The following is a 25861-nucleotide window of genomic DNA, read 5'->3' as shown; positions in this document are numbered from 1 at the left end:
CCTGCCCAAGCAGCTGAATGTGGCTGGAGAAAACACCCAACCACGGTGGCCAGTCTCATTTCAAATTCATGACCGTGAACCTCAGGTGGGCCTTGATGCTGCCCAGCATTCAGACGAGATTTCTCTAGTCCATTCACTCTCCCACACTCCTAGATGACTGTGAAATCTTCACCCCTCTTCAACCCTCCAGTGCTTCCCCAACCGTTCTCACTCTCAGCTCACTATCTTGCTTCCCAATTCATTGAGAAGACAGAAGCCATCAGAGACACTCTAAAAGCTCCTATCCACCCACCACACTTTGCTCTGCCCTCCCTCCTGTTACGAGGGACAAACTGATCATGCTCCAGCTAAGGTCAACCTGACACCAGGATCCATCTCATCATCTTGTTTTCTCTCTCCAATGGATCATTCCTATTAGTATACAAATACACTTTTATTTCTCATCTTTTTTTTTTTTTTTAAAGATTTTATTTATTTTTATTTTTCCTCCCCAAAGCCCCAGTGGATAGTTGTATGTCGTAGCTGCACATCCTTCTAGTTGCTGCACGTGGGACTCGGCCTCAGGATGAACGGAGAAGCGGCGCCTCGATGCGCACCCGGGATCCGAACCCGGGCCACCAGCATCGCAGCGCGCGCACTTAACCACCAAGCCACAGGGCCGGCCCATATTTCTCATCTTAAAAAGAAAAAACTTTTATTGAATCCTTTACTCCCCTCCCCAGCTATTGCTCCATTTCTTTGTGGTTTCTTCTTTATAGCAAAATTTCTTATATGATTGTCTATACTAGCTGTTTTCCAATCCTCTCCTCTCGTTTCTTCTTAAACCTACTACATGTAGGCGTTTGCCCCTCAGCAGAAGAGAAACTGCTCATCAAGTCACCAGTGACTTCCACTTAGTCAATCCAAGGGTCATTGTTCAGTCCTCATTTTACTAAACCACTAGCATCATTTGACACACTTGATCACTATCTTCTCCTCCAACACTTTCTTCACATGGCTTCTAAGACTCCACACTTGCAGATTTCCTCCTGCTCAGTCTCCTTTGCTGGTTCTTCCTCATCTCTCAACTCTGGAGCCCCCCTAGGTGTTGCAGGAACAGCCAAGAGGCCACTGTGGACTGGGGGCTCCATTGAGGACTGGAAGCTCAGTCCTCAGACTTCTTTTCACCATTTACACCCACTCCCTTGGTGATCTCATCCAATCTCATAGTTTTAAATACCATCTCCATAATAGTGCCCCCCAAGGTGTATGTATCTCCAGCCCAGATCTCTACTCTGAACTCCAGACTGTATGTCAAACAACCTACTAACATCTCTGCTTGGATGTCAAATGGGCAACTGGAACTTGGTATGCCCAAAATCAAACGCCTAAATTTACCCTTACAACCTACTCCTCTGGTGGTCTTCCCACCTTGCCAGTTGCTTAGGTCAAAAACCTTGGGGTTATGCTTGAACACTTTCTCACAACCCACATCCAACCCATCAGCAATTCCTTTGGCCTCTGCTTTTAAAATATAACCAATATCCAACCACATCTTATCACCTTAGTCCAAGCCACCATCATTTCTTACCTGCATTACTGCAGTAGCCCCCTAACTGGTTGGCCTGCTTCTGCCCTTGCCCTGACAGTCTATTCTCAACAGAGCAGTTAGAGTGATGCCATTAAAGCAAGCATCAGTTCATAATGCTTCTCTTTTCAAAACTTTCCAGGGGTTTCCCATTTTCCTCAGAGTAAAAGCCAAAGGCCCTTATAGGTAGGGTCACCATACTTTCCTCCGGACTCACAGACTACAGTCCAACTACAACAGCTTATGCCTGTTGCCTTGAGGTAAGTATTAACAGTGTTTCCTTTGTTCAGAGTGACCCAGAGTAGTCCATAGATTATATGGCCATCCTACCCGTGTAGCCCTACCCCATCTGCATCCCGCTCCCACCTCTCCAGGTCTCCTGCTCCTGCCCCACAATGGCCTCTGGGCTGCTCCCAAGAATGCGCTGTGGCGCACAGGGTATGAGCCTGCTTTGTCTTCTGGACTCAAATATTATTTTCTTAGTGAAATCGTCTCCGCCAATCCCATTTAAAATTCAGCCACAGCTTCCCATCCCACTTTCCTACTTTTTTTTTCCACAACACTTAACACCATCTAACTGATATATATCGTTTACTCGCTTATTTTGCTCATTGACTGCCTCCTCCCAACAGAAAGTTAAGCTCCACGAAACAGGAACTTTTGTTTTCTCCGCTGCTGTAGCTCCGGTGCGGCTAACAGTCCCTGGCACTCGGGTGGCCCCCAATAAGGATTCACTGACTGTAGGAGTCTCCGTGGACCTGAGGCTCGCCCCTCACGTGACACCAGCGGCCCCGCCTCGCTTGCTGGGCAGGGAAGATGGCGGCGCCCAGGGTGGCCTCAGAGAGAGGGCAACCAACGAGAGGGCGCTGGCCTGCTAGAGTGTCCCCGCAGCTGCCTTGCCTGAGGTTGCGTCCTGGGAAGGCGCGAATTCTGGGGCTACGTCCTGGTCCTCCTCCCCACCATTTTTTAAGGAAAAAAAAAAAAAAGCCAATCCTCAGAGACGGCTTGGTGTGACCTGCTTCCAGCCTCCCCACTGCTGGGGATCCCCGGGGTCCGAGGCGTGTAGGACCAGGTTGTGGGATTCGATATCTGAGTTTTTCTCCCCTGGTGTTGGCTCCTGGGTCAACGTATTAGGTGACCTCGGGGTGTCCGTCCAGCCATCAGTTCTAGGGATCCCCGAACACACACCTGGGCCGCTCCCCAGGGACGAGGACGCCCAATCCGCCCAGCCCCCCGGGTGCCCTACTCCGAGTTCAGGCCCTAAATGCGATGCTAATTCCCCGGCGATCTACCCTCCCCACCGGGACCGTGATCTTCCCAGGATTGTCTGGTGAATCTGGACCCCCTCCCCCAGGCCCCAGGGGCAGATGAGCCCTTGGCCACCGCCCCTACAATTTCCTGCAGACCCAGCAAACAAAAGGCTCGGGAAGAGAGGCGAGGCTGAGCTGGGCGCCCTTCCTGCAGGAACAGCTGATGGAGCAAAATGGCCCAGGAGGGAGCAGAGGGGAGGGATGAAATTCCAGGGTTCCTGGAGGACCGCAGTGGAGGCCAGACTCCTGGATCCCTGGGAGGGAGGGAGGGAATCCAGCGAAGTGGATGTGGAGGGCCCAGGCAGGACACCTGAGTTTGCTGGGCTTTACCAGATCCCAACTGCCCTGGTGGGGGTGATGTCAACCTTAGGGAATGGAGGTGGGGGGGACACTGGGGTTCAGGTGAGCTCTCAGGTCCCCAGGCTGGAATGGTGGGGGCTGGGAGAGGCCTGAAGCCCAGCGTCATCTCCTTCGGGGCCCAGCCTACCAGCCCCCTGGCCGGACCTGCTACCCTCTGTGCTGGCCCCACCCAGGCCTGGCTTCCTGCTCCTCCCCAGGCACAGAGCTTTCCTTGCCAAGCTCCACGAACCAGCCCCGGGGGGCTTCTTGTCCCTTCAGGACCCCGGTAGCCTAGCCCCCAGCCACGAATAGTCCTTCTTATATTCCCTCCTGGAGCCAATAGCCCTGCCCCCATTCCTGTCAAGGACACAATGGTAAGGGAAGGGCCACGTCCAGTGGGTGGGGGGATGCTGGCATGGAGGGGGGGCTTGGCCTCATATCCTGTCAGGCTGCCAAGGGAAGAGAGGAAACAAAAGACTTCCCTCTGCTGGGACAATGAGCCTCCGACTACCTCCCCTCCACACCTCTCCCTTTTAGCTCTGGTCCCCAGCCCCTTTGCCTCCCTTGTCTTTGCCTTCTTGCCCTCTGATAGCCTTGGCCTCTGCTGTGAGTTCTGCCCTTCCCCTTCCCGCCTTCCTATCTACTGGCACTGATGCTCGCTCCCCATCCCCTGCTCTCCCATCAGTGCTCAGGGTTGCTTCCTCTATCCCCAGTGCCAAGATTAGGGGCTGGGTGGGCAAAGCTCTGGTGAATTTAGGGGATAATCACACCCCTTTAATGGCTAGTGGAATGTAGGGGCTCGCAAGAGAAAGGCTCGAAGGCAGAGGGAGGGAAATGCCCTTTGCCTGGCCTGAGTGAGACAGGAAGGAGGGCAAGGACGTGCAGTGTCCTACAGGCCCTTGGAGGCGGCTGCTGCCTACTAGCTGAGTGCACTGGATGGGTCACTTAACCTTCTGAGCCTGTCTCACCTTTAAAGTGGATGTCATAATAATGCCTATCCTGCCTCTCTAACAAGGTTCTTATGATGACTTAAATACAATAATGTTTATTTTTAAAAAAGAAGAAAGACAAGGTGAGATAAAGCTTTCCTCAGTCTTCCTGATCTGCAGTCTCCTCCACATCCCCCATTCCCACTCCCTGCAGCTTCCATCACCATCGTATGCCAATAACTCCCAAACCTGCATCTCCAGCCAAAAGCTGTCTCAGAGCTCCAGACCCGAAGACCTAGTTGACTTGTGGACCCACTGCCTGAATGGTACACAGGGATCTCAAACTCAACATGCCTGTCATCTTCCTCCTCCGTGGTCCCTGTTTCACGAGCTCCTACATAGCTGCCCAAGTCTGAAACTTGAATCATGCTTGATTTCAGTCTCCCTCACTCCCACAGCCAAGCTGCAAGTCCTGCCTACTCTAGCTCCTTAACATCTCTTGAATCCTCCCCCACTCTCTTTCTCTCTCTCTCTCTCTCTCTCTCTCTCTCTCTCTCTCTGTCTCTCTCACAAACACACACACGCGTACACACACCCCTGTGTCATTTCAAGCCCTCACTGTCATTGGAGAAGTGCATTTGGCTTCTCTGCCTTCAGTCTTGCTCCCTTTCAATCTATTCTCCAAAGTTGTACAAGTGGGATCTTTCTATACAAATCTGACGATGTTACTTCTTTGCCTAAAACCCTTCAGTGGCTCCCAAGGTATTCAGGACAAAAACACACTCCTGGAAGTTCCTGTAATGACCAAGGCTGGCCCTTGCTCACCTCTCCAGCTCATGGTCCATTGTCAGGGTCCTTGCACTCTACACCCAGGCGTTGTGAACTCTGGCAGCTCGGGGACAATCTCACTGTGTCCATCCTTTTGTATTTGCTGCTCCTTCTGCCTTTATTTTTATTTTTATTTTTATTTTTTTCCCTTTTTTTTCCTTCTGCCTTTAAAGCAACCTTTCCTGCCAGTCTCCTCTAGGACTCATTCAGACAGCATCATTTCTCCAGAAAGCTCTCCTTGAACCTGCAGGCTGAATTAGGTGTGCTTCCTCCGTGATCCCATGGGACCCTCTGTATGCCACCACTTACATTCAACACTAGTCTCCTGGGTTCTGTTGAGGTTTCATGGCTATTTCTACCCCTGGGCTGTCAAGTCCTGGAAGGCAGAGGATGACTTTGTGTCCCCAATCCTGTGGCCCATAGTAAATGTTCAATAAATAATTGCTGAGTAAATTAAAGAATGATTAGTCAATAAAGGAATAAATAGTTAAATATTTACTAAGTATTTACTATGGGTCAGACCTGCACTGGACTTACAGTGGTAGCACATGTTGCACCTGCCTTTATGAAACTTAGGACTATGTACAAGTAAATACACAATCACTAATAAATTAATAAAGGCTTTTACACACATGTCTTTACAACGTTGTATATGACGAATTCAGGAAGATTTGTGGTGGTCAGACAAGGAGTGGATTCAGGTTTTGTGGGTCCTGAAGTTTATACAATTTGGGGAAAACAAAATTATGTTTAAGAAAACAAAACAAAATTATGAATATAAAATTAGGTATAAAAGTTAATGTTTATTTAGATTGAGAAATCACAACCAGTTGCAAATGTTAAGGTGACGAATACCATAAATATTACAAAATCTAGAGAAACAACATAATATTTGTATTAAATCAGCAGTGGCACAGCAGTTAAGTTGGTGCATTCCGCTTCGACGGCCCGGGGTTCACTGGTTCAGATCCTGGGCATGGACCTACTCACCATGCATCAAGCTATGCTGAGGCGGTGTCCCACATAGAAGAACTAGAAGGACCTACAAGTAGGATATACAACTATGTACTGGGAGATTTGGGGAGAAAAAAGAAAATAAAAAAGTCTCTGTATTAAATAACTGGCCAAAACACCTCTGTGGTACTTCTATGTCCCACCGTTTCCTTGGATGTGTACTCTTTGACCACCTCTTCATGTGATAATGATTTTGTAATATTATTTTCTGTTCTCTACATCTCAGGCTTTCCTTTAGTATGACCAATTGAATTTTTTTTTCTTTCGTGACTGAGAACTTATAAAAATCTCTTTGAGCTTTACAACACATCATTGGTAATGTCAAAACCTCTAACAAATTCCTTTCGTATAACAGCTGTGAGATTTTGGCCATTTCAAATGTTCTCATGCTGTGACTCACCTTAAAAACCGTTTAAATTGATGGCACTCATTAACCAGGGGTGGTGGGAGGAGCCAGACAGGTGCGGGACCTGAAGCTTAAACTTCATGAGTTTCCAGGTAAACTTAACTCTAGACTTGACAGGGTTAGGTGGGCCAGATGAGAGGGGCTGGGATATGGGAAAAGGAGTGACGATTTCTACAATTTATGGTGAAAAGGGGTGACTTGTTTGTTTATTACATACAGGAAAAGTCCTAATTCCAAGACTGCTCAAAACAACTATAATGATGCGGATGGCAAAACAAAACCCCACCAGGGATTCCTGGGGTGCTCCACACAGCACTGCCACAGCAATAAGTGATAGTGTGTTGATCGTGGGCAGGGGACAGAGGTGACAGGCTAATATTTGGGGCAGGGGGACAGTGAAGTGCTCTGACAATGAGGAAAGGAGGGCCCAAGATTTGTTTGGGCCTGTGGAGCAAGCATGGAACCAGGTAGTGACAGGATGTTCACCCGTGAAATATAATTCAGTGGATACTGAATTAGCTTGCCTGGGAGGTGGTCCTGGGTGGTCAGAGGATGGAGGAAAAGACCTTACACCCACAGGATAGACCCAGGGTGATTCCTGAGCACTAGAGCGAAAATTTCAAATATCTCCATGGAAAGGGGGAATAATGGGATTTCCACCAGATTGTAGATCTTTGAGGTCAGGAGCCATGTTTTACAAATCTTGCAAACTAAAACAGTGATCACCCAGCACATAGCAGATGATCAACAAAGGTTTCATTTTATTCATTCTTTTTTTGGTATATACTAGGTACTAGGAACTGGGTTACACGCTGGAGGGTGGGGGCTGAGGACCCCATGATATAGGATCGGCTGGGTATTTTCTTACCTAAGGCACTCTCTTCCCTTTAGCTGAGGGGGGCCTGGTCCTCAGGGGTCAGAAATAAGAATTCGAGTCTGTGGTGAGCTGTCATACCTCTTCACTTCTCTGTCTCATCAGCCCCTCACTCCATCCTGCCCCATTTCTCTGTGCATCTGGGTCTCTTGCCTCCATTCAGGCCATGCACACACCCTGTAATAATGAACTGCATCCTCCACCAAATGAGACAATTCAAGCAATCAACGGCCTGGGTGAGGGGGATGGGGGTTGCGGGGAGAGCCCAGGAGGAGACAGAGACATAACTTCAGAGGCTAGAGAATCTAAGAGCAGAGTGAGAGCAGGAGAAGGTGCGTGCGGGGAGATGGATAACCTGGAGAAGCTAAATAAGAGAAGGGATACTGGGCTTGGATTAGGGAGGGCGGACGGGATTCCCAGCGCAGGCCTGGTCTGCCTGGCTCCAGCCAAGCCGGCTGTTTCCTGCCCTCAGTGACCCCCCACCCCGGAGCAGGACCCAGGCAGGGCGACGAGGAAGGGCAGGGGTGTGGGGAGCACCACTTGTGGCAGGAAGATAAGTGCGCTGGGACAAGAGGTCACTGCAGGTCTGGCTGTGCTCTCTGGGGGGTTAGAAACGCTTGGCAGCCCCCCACGCATCGAGGACTCCTCTATCCCCCTCTCTTGGCTCCTCAGCTCCTCTAGACTCGTCACCCTTAGACATGTTCTGGGTCTAAGCCCTTTCCTTCCAGCTCTTCCGCTGGCGGACTCCTGCAGCAGCCCCTCCATCCACACCATGACCCACCCTATAGGTGCCCTGACGTAGACGGGGGTTGGTGGGAGGAGCAATGCTTTCCTGGACCCTCCCCTCTAACTGATGGGATGCGGGGGGGCACGGCAATGAGAGGAAGGGCCCTCCCAGTCATCCTGAGGGCCCCCAGGAGCCAGACAGGAAACAGCCTCAGGAAAGACAGCAGCAGCCCGGGCCCCAGCCCCAGGGGTCAGGGCTGGGGGCGGCGCAGGGCCCTCCCAAACGCAGCAGTGAGAGTGAGGCCGATGATTTGGGAATCCCTCCGGACCCCTCACTCCCTCGGACCCACCTACCTTTTATTTACCCTTGCTTCCCCGACTTTTCTAAACCCCTCCCCCTCTCAACCCAGTTGTTCCATTTCCTCCCCACATATTGAGCTTAGGTTGCGCGCACAGAAGATCCCCAGTACTTAATGTTTGTTGAATGATTTTGTGAACGTTCGCTCCAGGATTATCTAAACTGTGATCGCCGCCTCGGGGCCCGCTGGGCCATCCTCCATGCTCAAAAGCTTCCCCAAACATGGTCCCCTGCGCCAACTAGGGGGTAGTAGGCGCAACCTGGAGAAGAATCTGGAGTCCGCAGGACGATTCGAGCGGGCTTCGAGTGTGTGGTGCACTTTTATGCGCACGTCCATGCGGCCCCCCGTGCTGCTGGGTGTGTTTCTCTGCTCCCTGGCTTCTGCCGGGTCGGACCTGAGCCGGGGGTCCCTGGGCCCCGGCCCCGACACGCGCCGTCGCGGCCGGGACGCACGGCCACTGTGCACTTCTGGGAGGTCCCCGGGCTCCGCGCCCGCCGCCCCTCCCCCTTCTCCAAACTTTCTCCCAACTTCCCGACCTGCTCCACTCGGCGTCCTGCCCCGCTTCCCTCATGAATTATTCAGCAGCGCGCGCGTTCCAATCAGCGCGCCCCGGCCCCCTCGCCAAGCCCCGGCTGGGGTTGGGGGAGCTCCCTCCGCCCCCCGCGCGCCCCTCCCTCCCTCGCCAGGCGCTGCCCGGCCCAGCCCCGGCCTGCCCGACCCCACGCTGCAGTCTCCCTCCCTCCCGCTCGAGTCCCGGCTCCGACTCCCACCCTCCTGTCCGGCGCGGAGCGCACTGGGCCTGGCGGCGCTAGCAGCGCCACTCCAGGGAGGGGAGGAGACCACGAGCTGCCGGCCCATCCCCAGCCAGTTGGGGTGGGACCCCGAGGCCCCGGAGGGACCCCGACTCCAGCCACGTCTTGTTCTGCGCCCGCCCCGCGCGGCCACTGCAAGGACGCCCCCCGCCCGCCGCCCCGTGCGCGCGCGCGGTGGGGACGCGGGGCCACACCTGGGCGCCGCCGCCCGGTGCCCAGCGCGCCCTCATGGGCCCGCGCTGAGGGCCCAGACCGAGAGTCCCGCGCGCGGAGTCTGCGTCCACCCGCTCAGGAGGGGTTCAGACCTGGGGGGGCTAGCGCCCCCCAAACTCGGATCGGATCCAACCGAAGTGAGGCGGCGCCATGGATCTCCGGGCTCTGCTCTGCTGGGTTTCGCTCGCAGCTGCTTTAGAAGGTGAGTTCCCATGGGGGCACCCCGCCGCTCCTGGGGCCCCCAAAGTTGGGCCTCGGAGTGGAGGGTCCGACCTCTCTCTTCCCCGACCCCGGCACCCCAACCCCGAACACTTCGGACCAATAGTGCTGGACCGAGCGGGGGGCGGGGAGGAGGCGGCCCAGCGGGGAGTGGAGTTTTCTTTTGTTTAGGAAAGAGATGGAGTCAGGCTCCGTCCCGGGACATGCCCCTGCCCCGGGCCCCCAAACTCTTCCTCCTGACTCCAAACGCCCCTGGCAGCCTTTCGTTTTCCCCCTACTCCAGTCTTCAAAATTCTTTCCAAAGTTTCTGCCCCTCTTCCCACCTCCGCCAAACATGAGGAATCGTTTCTGGAGGAACAACAGCAGACAAGGCAGAACTTTGTGCTAGGCCGTAAAACCACCCCCGCCCCCCATCCCCGGGCATTCACACCTTGATCCTACAATTCCACAGCCTCTGTCGGGATGGCCCCCTTCTCCGTTCACACTCCAAACCCCCAGTCTCCCCCAAAGCCACTGCCGCTCTGCAGAGAGGCCCCCTCCCTGGTTTCCCCAGGCTGCACCCCAGCCCTTTAAATGCTGTCTATATGCCAGCTCTGCCCTAGCCCTGCCTGAGCCCCTTTCTCCAACCCTGCAGCCAGCAGACACTGACCTACACAGCCTCCATGTCGCCTGAACTGAGCCTAACTACCACCTCCTAGTCTCTCTGAATTTCTAATTTTTTCTATATTTCCCCCCAATGTTTCTTCATCAGTGAGTCTCTTCCCTCTCCTCACCCCCTAGAGGGGCAGCTAAGAGTCCCATAAACCCTCCTCCTATGGCCCTAATCTCCTTTCAATGAGCTGGCTCCCCACCCCGCCCCCCCACTGCCTGGAATCAAAGGGGTCTCCAGGGAGTGGGCCATGGGGGGCTGCTGAGGAGGAGGAATCACAGACAGTCATAATCCCTCTCCCGTGGCTGGGCTGTGCTGCTCCCGGCTGCGGATCAAAGGCTGGGTGTGGAGGAGAGGAGACTTGCCCAGCTCAGAGAAAGAGGGGGAAGAGCTATGGGAGAGAGAAGGGAAGGCAAATAGGGGAGAAAAGCCACCAGGAGGAAGTGGGAGATGGACAGAAAGATGCAAAGAGGAAAAGGGAATAATGTTTCTAATTCCTATTACCTGAGTACTTCCCAAGCCCCAGGCCCGTGCTGAGGGCTTTATATTTTCACAGTTCCAGCTACCCTGTGGGTGGGAGGTGTTGTTGCCCCCATTTTACAGATGAGGAGACTGAGGCTTAGAAGAGTTAAGTAATTTATCCAAGGCCACGTGCCCCAGGGGAGGTGAAAGGTGGGAGACAAAAGACAGGGGAGAGAGAGTGACAGAAAGAGAAGTGGAGGCGGAAGGAGAGTGGGAGAGAGAGGTGAGAGGCCAAGAACCAACAGATCAAAGAGGGCGCGGGGAAGGCAGGACGGACATAGGGTAAGAGAAAGTGAGCCTCTCAGAGTGCCGAGGACAGCCCTGAAGCAGAGACAGTGTAAATGGAGACAGGAAAACACTATCCAGGCTGGAACAATGGAGGGTGGAGACGGCAGCCTCTATCCACCCCCTTCCCAGAACCCCAGCATCCTGTCCCCAGCGTGCTGGGCTGTCTCCTGCCACCCATGGGGGCCCGGGCCTCACCTCGGGCTGGCTGGGGTCCCACCTGACCCCTTGCCCTCCATGGACATCACTTGATCCCTAGGAGGTGGCTGCCTCACCTGCCTGCCTTCCCTTCTCTCCTGCGGCCTCCACTGGGGGGGGGGGGTGCTGGTCCCAGGTGTGCTGCTGGCTCCCCTGGGGGCACCTCTCTGCTCCTCCCAGGGCCGACCTTCGGCCCCTCACATTGCCCTGGCCTCCAAGGGGATTCCCCTGCCCTCCCTGCACCCTCCACTGCGGGGGGATGTGCAGCTTCTCCCAATCCCCGCCTTCTGCCAGAGACCCACCCCTCCCCCGACACCCCTCCCCCAGTGCAGGAGCTGAGCCAGGTGTGCTCACCCCCCACCCCATTACACACCCCTAAAATCTCCTCCCTTTTTCCTTCCCTTAACCAAATACAGATGTGAGGCCCTGCAGGCGGGGGCCAGGGCGAGAACCCAAGCGTCCCAGCCTCCAGCACTTCCTCCTCTGACAGCAGTGAGCTGGTGGGGAGGGGGCGGGGGTCAGGGCTGGACCTCAGGATCTGAGCATCACCTTCAAGGGTCTGAAGGACTTGAGTGTTTGGGCCACAAAGGAAGGGAGTGGGGACTTGGAAGAGGAGCAGAGTTGGGGAGAGGGAGGCGGCGACTTTGGATTTGGGGAAGGGACTGTGGAGGCCAGGCAGGCCCTATACGAGGGTGTCCCCAGCCTGCAGCCCTTTGCCCACTGCAGGGTCAGGGCCGGGTCAGGGCTCTAGTTTAACCCTCTCTGAGCTGTCTGTCCTTCTCCTCTTCCAGCATTTGTGTCTCCTCCCCTCCTCCTCCAGGGCACAGTGGTTCACAGAGGCCTAGATCTGGGAGTCCTGAAGGGGCAGCCCTGTGCCTGCCAGCTGTTAGGGCTGGGGTTGGCACTCAGAAAAGGCGAGAAATCCAGAAGAGGGGGGGACACGGATACAGGGGACAGACAGAGGGTAGGGCTTTCTCCCTCTCATCTCGTCTCATCTCAGTCTGCTCCGACTCCTCCAGTTTAGAGCTAAGAGGACTCACCTGTTCCTTTCCCGGGGATCTGGTCTTCCTGGTGTCTCCCCGAGGTGCTGACTGACTCTGTCTGTCTGTCTGTCTTAGAGACCCTACTGAACACAAAATTGGAAACTGCCGACCTGAAGTGGGTGACATTCCCCCAGGTGGAGGGGCAGGTAAGAGCCCACGAGCTGGGGCTCAGAGGGAAACTGACGGAGGAGGGACGAGGGGCACCTGTGCTTACCTGCTTCCCTGCGCCCCCAGATTGCAGCAGCCAGAACAGGTGTCCTCAGCCCTTTCTCAGAGGTCCCCTCCCCCAGCCCCTCCTCACCTTATGACAGACACCCTCACCTGACCTCGCTCCCTCAGCAGCCCCCAAGCTAACCTCCTTCTCCCACAGTGGGAGGAGCTGAGTGGCCTGGATGAGGAGCAGCACAGCGTGCGGACCTACGAGGTGTGTGACGTGCAGCGGGCCCCAGGCCTGGCCCACTGGCTGCGCACTGGCTGGGTCCCGCGGCGGGGCGCCGTGCACGTGTACGCCACGCTGCGCTTCACCATGCTCGAGTGCCTGTCCCTGCCGCGGGCTGGGCGCTCCTGCAAGGAGACCTTCACCGTCTTCTACTTCGAGAGTGATGCTGACACGGCCACGGCCCTCACGCCAGCCTGGATGGAGAACCCCTACATCAAGGTACCCAGGCGCCCTGGGGCATGGCCATGGGCCAGGGTGGGGCTGGGGCAGGCCTGTGGTCAGAGGCAACGGATGAGCTTCCAAGGCCAGCGGATGAGCTTCCAAGGCCGCTGGCGGGGGTAGGGGGTTCTGAGGGCCGGAAGCAGGAAGGTCGGAGGCTCAGGTCTGAGGAGGGAAGAACGTGGTCTGCTAGGTGGAGCAGCAGCCAGCAGCCGGCCTGGCCCCTGGGGGATGTCGTCTTGTCATCTTGGCCACTCTGCTCCACTGTGCTCGGGCCACCCTACACTTCCCCATTCTTCGAGTACACCTCGCTCGCCCCTTTACAGCCCCCTGTCTTTGCACCAGCTGCTGCCTTGCCCTGGAATGCCTCTGTTTGCCTCTTCTACCCACCTCCTACTGGCCTTCTCACTTCCAGCCCCGAGGTCTCCCCGGGACACCTTTGGTGATGTGGCCTGCCCTGGGGTCCCTCCTCTTGTAGCACTCATCAGACTCTCAACTTCTCTGTGTTTCCTTCATGTCTGGTTCCTCGGCACGGAGTTCAGGGCCTGGCTTAGCGTAGGTGTGGATAAATGTTTGTAGGATGAGTGAGTGAACCGAAAGGGGGTGCAGGACAGAGGCTGGACACATCATAGGAGCTCAGCGAGTATTAATGGACAGTGTTGGGGCTTGCAGGAAAGTGCACTTTGGGAAAGGTGGAGAGAAGGTTCTGGAACAGGAACCGAGGAGGTCAGGAGAGGGTGAACTGGGAAGAAGAAGACAGACTCCTGGGTCCTTAGAGAGTGGAGGATGGCAGCAGTGAGGCTGTTCTCCCACCTGGCAGGTGGACACGGTGGCGGCTGAGCACCTGACTCGGAAGCGCCCGGGGGCCGAGGCCACCGGGAAGGTGAATGTCAAGACGCTGCGTCTGGGCCCCCTCACCAAGGCCGGCTTCTACCTGGCCTTCCAGGACCAGGGCGCCTGCATGGCTCTGCTGTCCCTGCACCTCTTCTACAAGAAGTGCCCCCAGCTGACCGTGAACCTCACCCGCTTCCCGGATACTGTGCCCCGGGAGCTTGTGGTGTCCGTGGCCGGGAGCTGCGTGGCGGATGCCATCCCCGCTCCTGGCCCCAGCCCCAGCCTCTACTGCCGGGAGGATGGCCAGTGGGCCGAGCAGCCAGTCACGGGCTGCAGCTGCGCTCCGGGGTTCGAGGCCGCCGAGGGGAATACCAGGTGCCGAGGTGAGGGCTGGTGCCTCCCCCGTAAAGCTTGGCCATCCTTGCAGGGAGGGTCCTGCACCCTGCCCTTGGACCCACTTTTTAAATTTCCATTTCAAACATTCTTCACTCTCCTGGGCACTTGGTTACTGGAGGGCCTGTTTTCAGCGCCCCCAGCGTAGTTCTGAGCTCTTCCACACTCTTCCTCCGAACTGTGGCCAACTCCTTTCTGGACATGGCTGGCCGTCCTGGGCTGCAGGACCGTCCTCAGTGGGGGGACCTTGTTGGGCTCAGAGGACGAAGGTATCCTGGTGTCTTTTCTTATTCATTATGGTTTCCTCTCATTTCCTGATACTGAATTCTCACTTAGCTTCTTCTCTAGCGGGGGTGGTTCTGAATCTGGGTTTTACAGATAGAACGTAGGGGATCTGCGAACTTGGGTGGAGGAAAAGATGACCTCTTATTCTCACTCATCTCCATCTGAAATTGGCCGCTCCTGCCTATGGAATGTCGGCAGCAGAGCCCCGGGGTCGGAGCGGACCTGAGACTTGGGCACCATTCAGATCGTGGGTATTTTCACAGCCCGTGACAGGTGATGCAACAACATCAAAATGCTGTTTTTGCTCATCACAACTTCAGTATTAACAGTGGCCATTAGATTTGCCACTATATCATGTTAGTAAGGAAACGCTTGCTATGTCACAAACTTGTTTTCATCGTTGTGTTTCAACTTACTTGGTTTCCTTTGTAATCCTGTGTTTTTTGTGCTGTGCATTTAAAATCATTATTCTGAGCAGGGGTCCATGGGTTTCACCAGACTGCCATGGTGGGGTGGGGTGTGTGTCAGGGTTAATGAAGGTTAGAACCGCTGCTCTGGAAGGAGGTGTCTCCCTCCTCTTTCTTAGAGGCAAGGTTTCTGAGATCCTCTCTCGCTGCCCCCACTTCGCACTTTGTGCAAACTTAGTTAAGAACACAGCATGTTTTTGATGAACACTTTCTCTCTCTCAGCCTGTGCCCAGGGCACCTTCAAGCCCCTGTCCGGGGAGGGGTCCTGCCAGCCGTGCCCAGCTAACAGCCACTCCAACACCATTGGCTCACCCGTCTGCCAGTGCCGCATCGGGTACTTCCGGGCCCGCACAGACCCCCGAGGTGCACCCTGTACCAGTAAGTGACCCAGTGACCCCTGGGGTGGACCCCCACCCCAGCCCCCATCCTCCCAGGCCTTCCTCCTCTTGACCCTGGCCTGCTGGTGCCCAGGCAAGATGAGAAGTGAGTGTGGCTGCCTGTCTGTCCCACTGCCCCCTCCCCTGCCCGTTTGGTCAGCCTCCGCCTGACTCCTGCTCTCCCGCAGCCCCTCCGTCAGCTCCAAGAAGCGTGGTTCCCCGCCTGAACGGCTCCTCCCTGCGCCTGGAGTGGAGTGCCCCCCTCGAGTCAGGTGGCCGAGAGGACCTCACCTACGCGCTCCGCTGCCGGGAGTGCCGCCCCGGGGGGTCCTGCACACCCTGTGGAGGGGACCTGACCTTCGACCCTGGCCCCCGGGACCTGGTGGAGCCCTGGGTGGCAATTCGTGGGCTGCGTCCTGACTTCACCTATACCTTCGAGGTCGCCGCCTTGAACGGGGTGTCCTCCTTAGCCACCGGGCCGGTCCCATTTGAGGCTGTGAATGTCACCACCGACCGCGAGGGTGAGACTGGAGGCTGAGGGCAGTCTGTGGTGAGGTGGGAGAGATGTTGGTGGGAAAGGCCACCACAGCGTCTGGACAGCCCAATGGCCTGAAGGAAAAAGGCTGCGGCTGGGGAGTGGGGTCCCTGGGAAGTATGCAGGATCAGGGCTTACAGGGAAAGAGGCAGAAAGAAAGAGTGAAGAAGATGCAAAGGAGGCTGGAGAGTTAAGGACGGGACAGAGAGAGCCAGAAGGAATTCCTGAAACAGTTGGAGGACTGAGACAAGTGTAGCCAGCAGAGGAAGAGTTGGAGAAGATAAGGGACAGACCTGCCATGCAGAAGAGCCCCAGCCTGTCTCTTCTCTCACAGTGCCGCCCCCAGTGTCTGACATCCGGGTGACGCGGTCATCACCCAGCAGCTTGAGCCTGGCATGGGCTGTTCCCCGGGCACCCAGTGGGGCAGTGCTGGACTACGAAGTCAAGTACCATGAGAAGGTGAGACCAGGCCTGCCCCCAGGGGTAGGAGTGGACAGTGGGACGTGCTCCGGGCCTGGGGGCCACCTGAATTGCAGGCATCCGGCAGGCATTAGAATTCCAGCTCTGCCATGTACTCGCTGTGTGACTTTGGGCCAGCCCCTTGGCCTCTCTGAGCTCAGTAGCCCCACCGTAAAATAGTTACGATGACGGAATCTACCCCACAGAATTGCTGTGAGAATTAAATGCTATAATTAATGCAAAACACAGGGCACAGTGCATACACAGGTGAGCACAAAGGCCTCACCTGCCACCCAACAGGACCGAGATGCTAGTGATGGAGGCCCGGCACGGGGGAAGCCGGGAAGAGCAGCAGAAACTGGGGGCCCTGTTTACAGCCAGCCCCTTCCCCCCCCCGGACAGGGCGCGGAGGGCCCCAGCAGCGTGCGGTTCCTGAAGACGTCAGAAAACCGGGCAGAGCTGCAGGGACTGAAGCGGGGAGCCAGCTACCTGGTCCAGGTTCGGGCACGCTCTGAGGCCGGCTACGGGCCCTTCGGCCAGGAGCACCACAGCCAGACCCAGCTGGACGGTGAGCGGTGGAGGGGCAGGGCGTGGGGGGGGCTGTTGCCCCCAGCAGGCAAGAGGCCTGGCCTCTGCCCCCAGAGGACCCCCAAAGTCATATTCACATGCTCCTCTTCCTCTCAGCCATGCGGCATTTTGGCCTGGTGAGGAGGGCACGGGATGTAGAAACCAGAACACACAGCTGGGAGTGAAGACCCCCTCGCCGCTTTCCAGCTGTGTGATCTTGAGCAAAAACTTGACCCCTGAGCCCCAGCTCTGTCATCCAAAAAATGGAAATATCCCGAGGCCTCTCTCACAGGGCTCCAAGGATTAAATGAGGTGACACCTGTGAGTTGTAATATGCTGGCCCCTGGTTTTCTAAACCTTTTAATTTTTTTAAGTTTTATTGAGATATGATTTACATACCAAATAATTCGCCCATTTAAAATGTACAGTTCAATGGCTTTTAGTATATTCACAGAATTGTGCAGCCATCACCACAAGTAATTTTAGAACATTTCAGCACCTCAAAAAGAGACCCTATACCCCTTCCATCACCCCCCAGCCCCTGGCAAACATTAATCTACTTTCTGCCTCCATGGATTTGCCTGTTCCGGACATTTCACATGAATGGAATCATACAGTACATGGTCTTTTGTGGCTGCTGCTTCACTCGGCATAATGTTTTCAAGGTTCGTCCCTATGGTAGCGCTTGTCAGTGCTTCATTCCTTTTTATGGCCAAAAAATATTCCCTTGTATGGCTACAGCGTGTTGTATTTATCCATTCATCCCTTGATGGACATTTGAGTTATTTCCACTTTTTAGCTGTAAATTTTTTCATTTTTAGCCTTTGGAACTTTTCATACAAATGGGACTTTTTTTTTTTTTAATTTATTTATTTTTCCCCCAAAGCCCCAGTACATAGTTGTATGTCATAGTTGCACATCCTTCTAGTTGCTGTACGTGGACGCAGCCTCAGCACGGCTGGACAAGCGGTGCGTCGGTGCGCGCCCGGGATCCGAACCCGGGCCGCCAGCAGCAAAGCGCGCGCACTTAACCGCTAAGCCACGGGGCCGGCCCTCAAATGGGACTTTTTGTGGTCACCAGTATTTACGACAGAACAAAATCAAACCCGCTCTGGCAGTAATAAGGTTGGGAAATTTCCTCCTTTGCCCTGAGGGACTTCGGCCTCCCCAGGGGCCGGGGAAAGCAATTCGAAAACCACTGTGCGTGCTCTGCCTCTCCTCAGTCCTCCCCGCACTTGCGCGCTGTGCTGGGGGCCTCTTAGGGGTTTCACAGCCTGTTCCTCAAGGCTGTGCGGGGCCCCAGGGGCTGTTGGGCTCTCTGATCACCACTTTCTCTCCCCAGAGAATGAGAGCTGGCGGGAGCAGTTGCCCCTGATTGCAGGCACGGCAGTCGTGGGTGTGGTGCTGGTCCTGGTGGTCATCGTCATCGCTGTCCTCTGCCTCAGGTGAGGGCTCTGGGCACCTGGGGGCCCCTGCAAAGCCCCGTGTAGATGGCCACCTGCCCTCTTGCTCCAGGGCAAGCCTCCTTCGATGCCCTAGGAGCCTGTTTTCACTTGGAATCTTTTCCAATCTCCGCTCCTCTCTTCCCATCCTGTCCCTCTGGGAACATAGAGATGGTGACTCAGTTTATCTTTTCTTTCCCATTGGCTCCAGGAAGCAGAGCAGCGGGAGAGAAGCTGAATACTCGGACAAACACGGACAGTATCTCATCGGGCACGGTGGGTAGGCCTATTCTGAAGGAAGGGGGGCCGGGCAAGAGCTGTGAGCCAGGAATCAGGGCAGCTGAGTGCGGGGGATGTCACTTGGCTGACGGGCTCTGCGTGATTCCTCAGGTACTAAGGTCTACATTGACCCCTTCACTTACGAAGACCCTAATGAGGCTGTGAGGGAATTTGCAAAAGAGATCGACGTCTCCTATGTCAAGATTGAAGAGGTGATTGGCGCAGGTGAGGGGAAGGATGCCGGCTCCCGGGAGGGAGGGCAAGGCCAGACCAGGGCAGAGGAGAGCTGACCCTCGGTGTCCTTCCTGAAGGCGAATTTGGCGAGGTGTGTCGGGGGCGGCTCAAGGCCCCAGGGAAGAAGGAGAGCTGCGTGGCCATCAAGACCCTGAAGGGCGGCTATACGGAGCGGCAGCGGCGCGAGTTCCTGAGTGAGGCCTCCATCATGGGCCAGTTCGAGCACCCCAACATCATCCGCCTGGAGGGCGTGGTCACCAACAGCGTGCCTGTCATGATCCTCACTGAGTTCATGGAGAATGGTGCCCTGGACTCCTTCCTGCGGGTGAGCCCCCCTGCCCCCAGCCTCCCACGTCCGTCCTCACTCCCCCAGTGCAGCCAAGGAGCTCGGAACCCAGGGCAGACGGTGGGTCCCACGTCACTCCCCCTCCGCCCTTCATTCTCCCTGCAGGAAAGGTTGAGTTCTTAGGACTGGCCTTTTGTTCGGCCGTGGGTGGACCTGGCCTCTATCGGGCCAGCTGACCCCAGGATATAAAGGGTCATCCTTGTGACAAATATTTCCTGAGCACCTTCTATGCACCAGCCACCATCCTAGGCTCCGGAGTAAAGCCAGGAACATCTGCTCTTGGGGAACTGACAGTGTGATGGGGAGACTGAGAATTAACAAGTAAACAAGCTTCTATAAAAAGTGAACAAAGAATTTTAGACGTGAAAACAGTTAAACAGGATCATGGAAGAGTGGCTGCAGTTGAGGGTGAAGAGCCTATTTTATTTTTGTAACTTGAACAGGTTTTATTGAATTTTATTATTTTGTTAACTTTACAATGCAATTTTTAAAAAAACTCAAAACATTTTTCCACATAGCAAAATGACATTGCATGTAACAGAATTAACAACAATTCCTTGGTATTGTCTAATACTGAGTGGATATTCACATTTCCCCAGTTGTCCCCAAAATGACCCTTACTGCGGGTTTATCCAAACCAGAATCCAGGATCAAGCATTGCACCTGGTGGTTACTGTTTTGAGTGTCTTCAAAATCCAGGACAGTCCCTTGTCATGACACTGACGTGCTGAAGAGCTAAGCCACTTGTCGCCATCAATGTCTCACTTTCCGGATTTATCGGATTCTTCCCTATGGACTCATTTAGCTTGTTTCCCTGTATTTCCTGTAAGAGAAGCTATATCTAATGTTTTGATAAGTTCAAAATGAAACGTCTGTGGCCAGTCTACACCGGGGGTGCTGTGTACTTCACACGGCACCCCATCAGGGGAGACAGGCTGCATGGCTCCCACCATGAGTGATGCTGAGGCACAGCCTGGGGTACTGCGATGGCAGCCTGACCTTCCCTTGTGGACACAGGAGTCTGCTCCATTGGCACCGGACAAAGATCCAGTTGCAGGGAGGGGAAAGGAGTCTCTTGGCAGCGATGACATTTGGGTGGATGAGAAAGAGCCAGCCCTGAGAAGATGGGGGGAGAAGCGCATTGGGGCCAGAGTGTAGAGACTCAGAGTGGGCAGGAACTCACCATGTTCAAGAAGCAGAAAGGCCCATGAGGCTGAACCTGGCGAGCAGAGGAGTGATGGTAGAGCGTGATGTAGGTGGTGGCCAGGCCACGTGGGCCTCGTGGCCTTAGTCAGGAATTTGGATTTGATGAGAAGTTCAAGGGGAAGCCTTTGGAGGGATTTCAGCAGGAGTGTGGTGTGAGATGATTTAAGGAGATCCCTCTGGCTGGTGCTGGGGAGCAGGAGCAGAAGCCAGGAGCCAATGAGGAGCGTTGTAGTCATTCAGGCCGTGGGGGTTGCAGTGGGGTGCAGAGGGGTGTGTGGTTGGATTTGGGATGTGTTTTGGAAGCAGGCCCAGCAGAACTGGCTGAGGGATTGTAAGTGTCAGGTGAGAGAGAGAAAGGAAGGAATCAGGGAGACTCTGAGGTCTATACCCTGAGCACCTGGCATGTGTTGTTTCCACAAACTGAGTTGTGAGGCCTGGGGTAGGTGCAGGCTGGGAGGACAGATTCAGAATTTGGGTTTTGGACTCTGTCCCTGGCCCTGCGGGGCTGCCCAGGATCCCCTGCATGCTAGCTGAACCCAGAAGATGGGATTAGTTAACTGTCCATGACTGGCTGGCTTACCTGCTAAGGACAAACTCTGAGGTCAAGGTCGAGATTGAGACCCTGCTTTTGGCGCTGTGGTCACTGGTCACGCCCCGATTCCTCGCTGTTCTCTTGCACACTACACACAGTTGGTCCAAGAGGGCTGAGCAAGATTGCATCTGGGTTAGCACCAGTGCATCTCCACCTGTGGACAGATAGCACAGTGAGCGCAGAGCACTCCTAACCATCAGAACTCTGTTGCTGTAAAATAAAAAGAACAGATTGGGTCAAAAGCATTTGTTGAGGATTTCCTGGGTGTAAAGTACTATACTAGGTTAAATGGAAGAAATTTTTAAAATATCTCCTTATAGATCTAATTAAGAGAGACTGAATGCATATATTTGAAATGGGAACAATTATAAGCAGTGTGTCATGATACTGTAGTAAGGGCTGAAAGAGCTCAGGATAAGGGAAAGGGGAGGAGGGCTTACCTGGGAAGTGGGCAGCCCTGCCCTACAGGTGAGCATGAGATGGATCTGGAAGTGGCAAATACAGTTTAGAACGTGGAAGGAAGATCAAATGGTGGGTGAGCTGTCCTAACCATGCCCGCCTCCCTTCTCCCGTCTCCAGCTGAACGATGGACAGTTCACAGTCATCCAGTTGGTGGGCATGTTACGGGGCATCGCCTCGGGCATGCGATACCTTGCCGAGATGAGCTACGTCCACCGAGACCTGGCCGCCCGCAACATCCTGGTCAATAGCAACCTCGTTTGCAAGGTTTCAGACTTCGGCCTTTCCCGATTCCTGGAGGAGAACTCCTCTGATCCCACCTACACAAGCTCCCTGGTGAGGCTGGGGGACGGGCATATGAACTAGGTTCTTAGGGCCAGGTGGGGAGGGAAGGTTGGAAAGGTGGGAGGCTGAGGGACTATCAGCTCTGGTCCAGTGACAGGGTGTAGGAGCAGACCACGGAGGGGGCGCTCAGCTTAGGGAACCTGTCTTCTGGGTATCTAGGAAAAGTACAGAGTTGGGGAGCTGTGCGCTGGGGTCCCAGAAAGAGGAGGCCTGAGCCAGGGGGACAAGTGAAGGCAGGGGGCAGAGTGCCTGGTCCTGTGAGTCCCTCAGCTCACCTTCTCCTCCCCCATTTTTAGGGAGGAAAGATTCCCATCCGATGGACAGCCCCTGAGGCCATTGCCTTCCGGAAGTTCACATCTGCCAGTGATGCCTGGAGCTACGGGATTGTGATGTGGGAGGTCATGTCATTTGGGGAACGGCCATACTGGGATATGAGCAATCAGGATGTAAGTGTCCCATGGTCCTACCAAGCTTTTCTGGAATGTTCTCTCACCTGGGATATGGGGTGGGGGGTAGGGTTCCCAGAGCACTCATCACTGCTGGGTGCTTGACACAGTGAGAGTGGCACAAAGAAGAGCTGGTCTTTGTATCCAAGACTTTGGTACAGCAGGTCTGGTCACAGAAGGACACAGAGATGGAGAGCAGGGTTGAGAGGTTACATGTCTGGATTATAGCCCAAGAGCTGCTGGTGCATCGAGCCACAGCCAGCCTCGCCCTGGCCAGGAGGACCCCCAGATCTGCTGTTCTGGGGGGCTGTGGCACCCTCCCAGCATCTGCTAAGTCACCATTTCCTTGGGGTCCTTTCACATCCTTGTTCTCCCCAGACGTCTTTCACCCAGTGGTTCTCCTTGTCATTGCAGGTGATCAATGCCATTGAACAGGACTACCGGCTGCCCCCGCCCCCAGACTGCCCCACCTCCCTACACCAGCTCATGCTGGACTGTTGGCAGAAGGACCGGAATGCACGGCCCCGCTTTCCCCAGGTGGTTAGTGCCCTCGACAAGATGATCCGGAACCCTGCCAGCCTCAAAATCATAGCCAGGGAGAACGGCGGGTGAGGACCTCAGAGAAAGAGCCTTCCTGCACTCTGCCACACCCCCCACCCTGAACCTCCCTTTCTCTCCAGAAGTATCCGTCTTTTTGGTGGTATGTGGGATGGTCCCTGTCTGCCTCTCCGAGGTTGGGCTCAGCATCCTCCCCATCCTTGCCTCCCAGGGCTTCACACCCACTCCTGGATCAGCGGCAGCCTCACTACTCAGCTTTTGGCTCTGTGGGTGAGTGGCTTCGAGCCATCAAGATGGGAAGATACGAAGAAAGTTTTGCAGCCGCTGGGTTTGGCTCCTTCGAGCTGGTCAGCCAGATCTCCGCTGAGTAAGTCGTGGCAGGGGCTGGAGGTGGGGGTGAGAGCCGAGCAGTCAGAGCAGCGCCTGAGGACCAGAATCAGGGCCACAGTTTGAGCAGGAGCCTTTGAGGTCAACTCCTGGTGACAACTCTGTTTTGTAGAGTCCCTCAAAGCAGTAACAGCTGCTGGGGCTGAAAGCCAGGGAATCCTCCAGACCAGCTGTGCCCGCCTCACCCCCTGGCACCATCTTAGCCCTGGGCCATCTCGCTTCTGGCCTCACAATCTGTATCTATCTTTGTGCATCTATCTGCATTCCAGACCCTGCTCTCACATTAACAACGTGTCAAGTCTGGATGTTTTCCCACCCATAAAAGGAGAAGGTTGGACTGGGTTTGGGAGATCCTTTCCAGCTTTAATATTAAATGGTTTTATGATTCCAGCACCTCCCGAAGACTGTCTTTCCCTAGTTGGCCTCTGCTGGTACTCCTCCTTTCTGCTTTCCCATTTCTCTCCCAAGGACTCTGCTTGCAGGAGGTTTGAATAACAGAAATAGAAGGCACAGAAACCCGGGCAGGGCAGGGTGCTCTCCTCCCTGACTAGTCCCAGCTTGGCCTTGTCACAGGTTCTTGCTTCCCACCTCATCTTTTTTCCCTTATCTCAGTCTCCAGGCATCAGGATGGAGTGGGGCGCAGTTTGGTTTCGCCCCTTCCCTCCCCTTCCTTTCCACCCAGCCATTTCTCTCTGGCCTTTTCCTTCTGACTTCTTTATGCTTGGAAGCAATCTGTGCAGCCCCTTCCCCCAACTTCATTTTGTGGGCTTTTTTCTCTCTCGTTCCTCCCTTTCTCTGATTCTCCTTTTCCTAATCCTTGCTAGAGCATCCAGGCCGCAGCCCCCACCTCCCGCCTCTCTGGCCCCTGCGGGATACCTAGCCCCACCCCCCCACTGCGGCTGCGCAGTTCTGCGGCCTGGCTCCTAAATCCTGCCCGGCAACTATTGACGTATGCCCCCCTCTCCCGCTGGCCTTCCTGATTGGCTGACAGTCCCGGTCGGGACGGTTTCTGGAGCTAAGCTAAGAGACCTGCCCCAGGAGCCCTATGGCCTCACCTAGCTCTCCATTCTTCCCTAGGGACCTGCTCCGAATTGGAGTCACTTTGGCGGGGCACCAGAAGAAAATCCTGGCCAGCGTCCAGCACATGAAGTCCCAGGCCAAGCCTGGAGCCCCAGGCGGGTCGGGAACGCCAGCCCCCCAGTACTGACCTGTGCCTCCTCGCCTGGCCCCACAGCTCTGGAGCGGCAGGAGCCCCCAAGCGGGGGACACAGCTCCCCATCTTCCCTGGGGCAGAGTCGGGGGGCAGGGATCCAAGAGTCCCCCTTCCGTGTGCCCCACTGGATTGCACTTTGAACCCATGAGAGTGGGGAGTTGGCAATTTGGAGACACAGGATTTGGGGATTCTGCTATATGGGAGTATAGAAATCGCATGCGCCCCAGGCGGGAAACCCCACACCAAGGGTGTGGAGCCCTTCCCTCAGGATTGGGTGTGACCAGAGGAAAAGGAAGTGCCCATGCTCTGCCAACTTCCCCTGGGAGTGGTGGGGCACGATCCCCACAGCCTCCCTCTGATCCCCTTTTAGGGCCCCCAGGTGCCCCTCCTCACCTTAAAGGGCCACGGCCCTGCAGACCAAAGAAAAAAGTGGCCAGCCTGCGAGCTCTGGAGTGGAGCGCCCCGGCGGGGGGTGTCGTGGCCCAGTGACAGAATCATTGGACTCCGGTGTCCCGACCTTGCTGCTGTCTCCACCAAACTCAGTTTTCCCTTGTAAATGCCCCTCCCCCATCTGCTGCCTTCATATTGAAGGTTTTTGAGTTTTATTATTTGTTTTTGGTCCTGTTTTCCTTTTCCCTTCCCGTTTTTTTGTTTTTGTTTTGTTTTTCTACCGTCCTTGTCATAACTTTTTGTGTTGAGAGGACCTGTTTCATTATCGCCTCCTTTGCCCAAGTTGAAGCAGGGACCCATCATCGTGTCTGTTTCCAGAACAGTGCCTTGGTCACACCACAACCCCCAGACATTCCCCTGCCCCCCCAAGTACCCCCGAGCTGTGTCCATGGTGGGGGGTGGGGGGTAAGGTAGTGGTGTGGAAACCAGAGACAGACACCGGTGCTTGGAGGGGTTCTTAAATTATATTTAAAACAATTTTTTTGTATAAATAAAAGAAAATGGGAAGTGTCGCAGCTCTGGGGGTGATTGGGAGCGGAGGGTGGGATTTCTGAGGAGAGTGGGGTCTGGGTATGGAGGAGCTTTCCAGCTGGCCAACTGAGAGGGGTCGGAGGTCTGGAGACAGGACTGTGGGGGGCTGGGTGCTTGGTTCCCACTCCCAGGGTGTGTTTGAGGTGGTGGGGTGGGGGCAGTGGGAGATGAGTCATTGGCAGCTGCTTGTAACGGCTCCAGATGGCTCTGCCAAGAGCCTGGGGCACCTCCGGAGTGGGGCTGCCCACTCCCTCCCCTGCCCTGGTTCCCTGTCCCTGACGGGGCTGTGTGAAGCAGAGGAGGCCTTGAGCTCACAGTCCCGCCCTACAGCACCCTGAAGGGGAAGACAGAGCATCCGCTGGGGTGGGGTCCAGTCAGATGAAGGAGACAAATGTGGGCCAGATGTTGACAGCTGGGGTTGGTTTAGAGGCAATGGGGGAAGCGTGTCTGCATTGTCTGTGGGGGAGGGGCAGAGCTGGCATGGAGGCCATGGACCCCCCACGTG

General features: G+C 55.2%; 1 protein-coding gene across 1 annotated transcript; it reads left to right on the top strand.

Moving 5' to 3' along the window:
- The first annotated feature begins 9070 nt into the window (after nt 1-9070).
- On the top strand, nt 9071-25337 carry EPHB4 (EPH receptor B4). The gene is made up of 17 exons (XM_087417673.1): nt 9071-9579; nt 12369-12439; nt 12664-12951; nt 13772-14168; nt 15153-15308; nt 15496-15828; nt 16177-16301; nt 16704-16869; nt 18211-18313; nt 18522-18586; nt 18701-18814; nt 18901-19148; nt 21547-21762; nt 22068-22217; nt 22632-22825; nt 22987-23142; nt 24240-25337. Exons 1-17 carry the CDS (start codon nt 9528-9530, stop codon nt 24367-24369), a joined length of 2964 nt encoding a protein of 987 aa, XP_087273799.1. The 5' UTR covers nt 9071-9527; the 3' UTR covers nt 24370-25337.
- Nucleotides 25338-25861: the final 524 nt, after the last annotated feature.

Source organism: Ceratotherium simum, chromosome 26 (assembly GCF_057802395.1).
Source record: "Ceratotherium simum simum isolate JZ-2026a chromosome 26, ASM5780239v1, whole genome shotgun sequence".
Classification (NCBI taxonomy): domain Eukaryota; kingdom Metazoa; phylum Chordata; class Mammalia; order Perissodactyla; family Rhinocerotidae; genus Ceratotherium; species Ceratotherium simum.
Note: the sequence above shows the minus strand (reverse complement) of the source record. Positions and strands in the feature narration are given on the sequence as shown.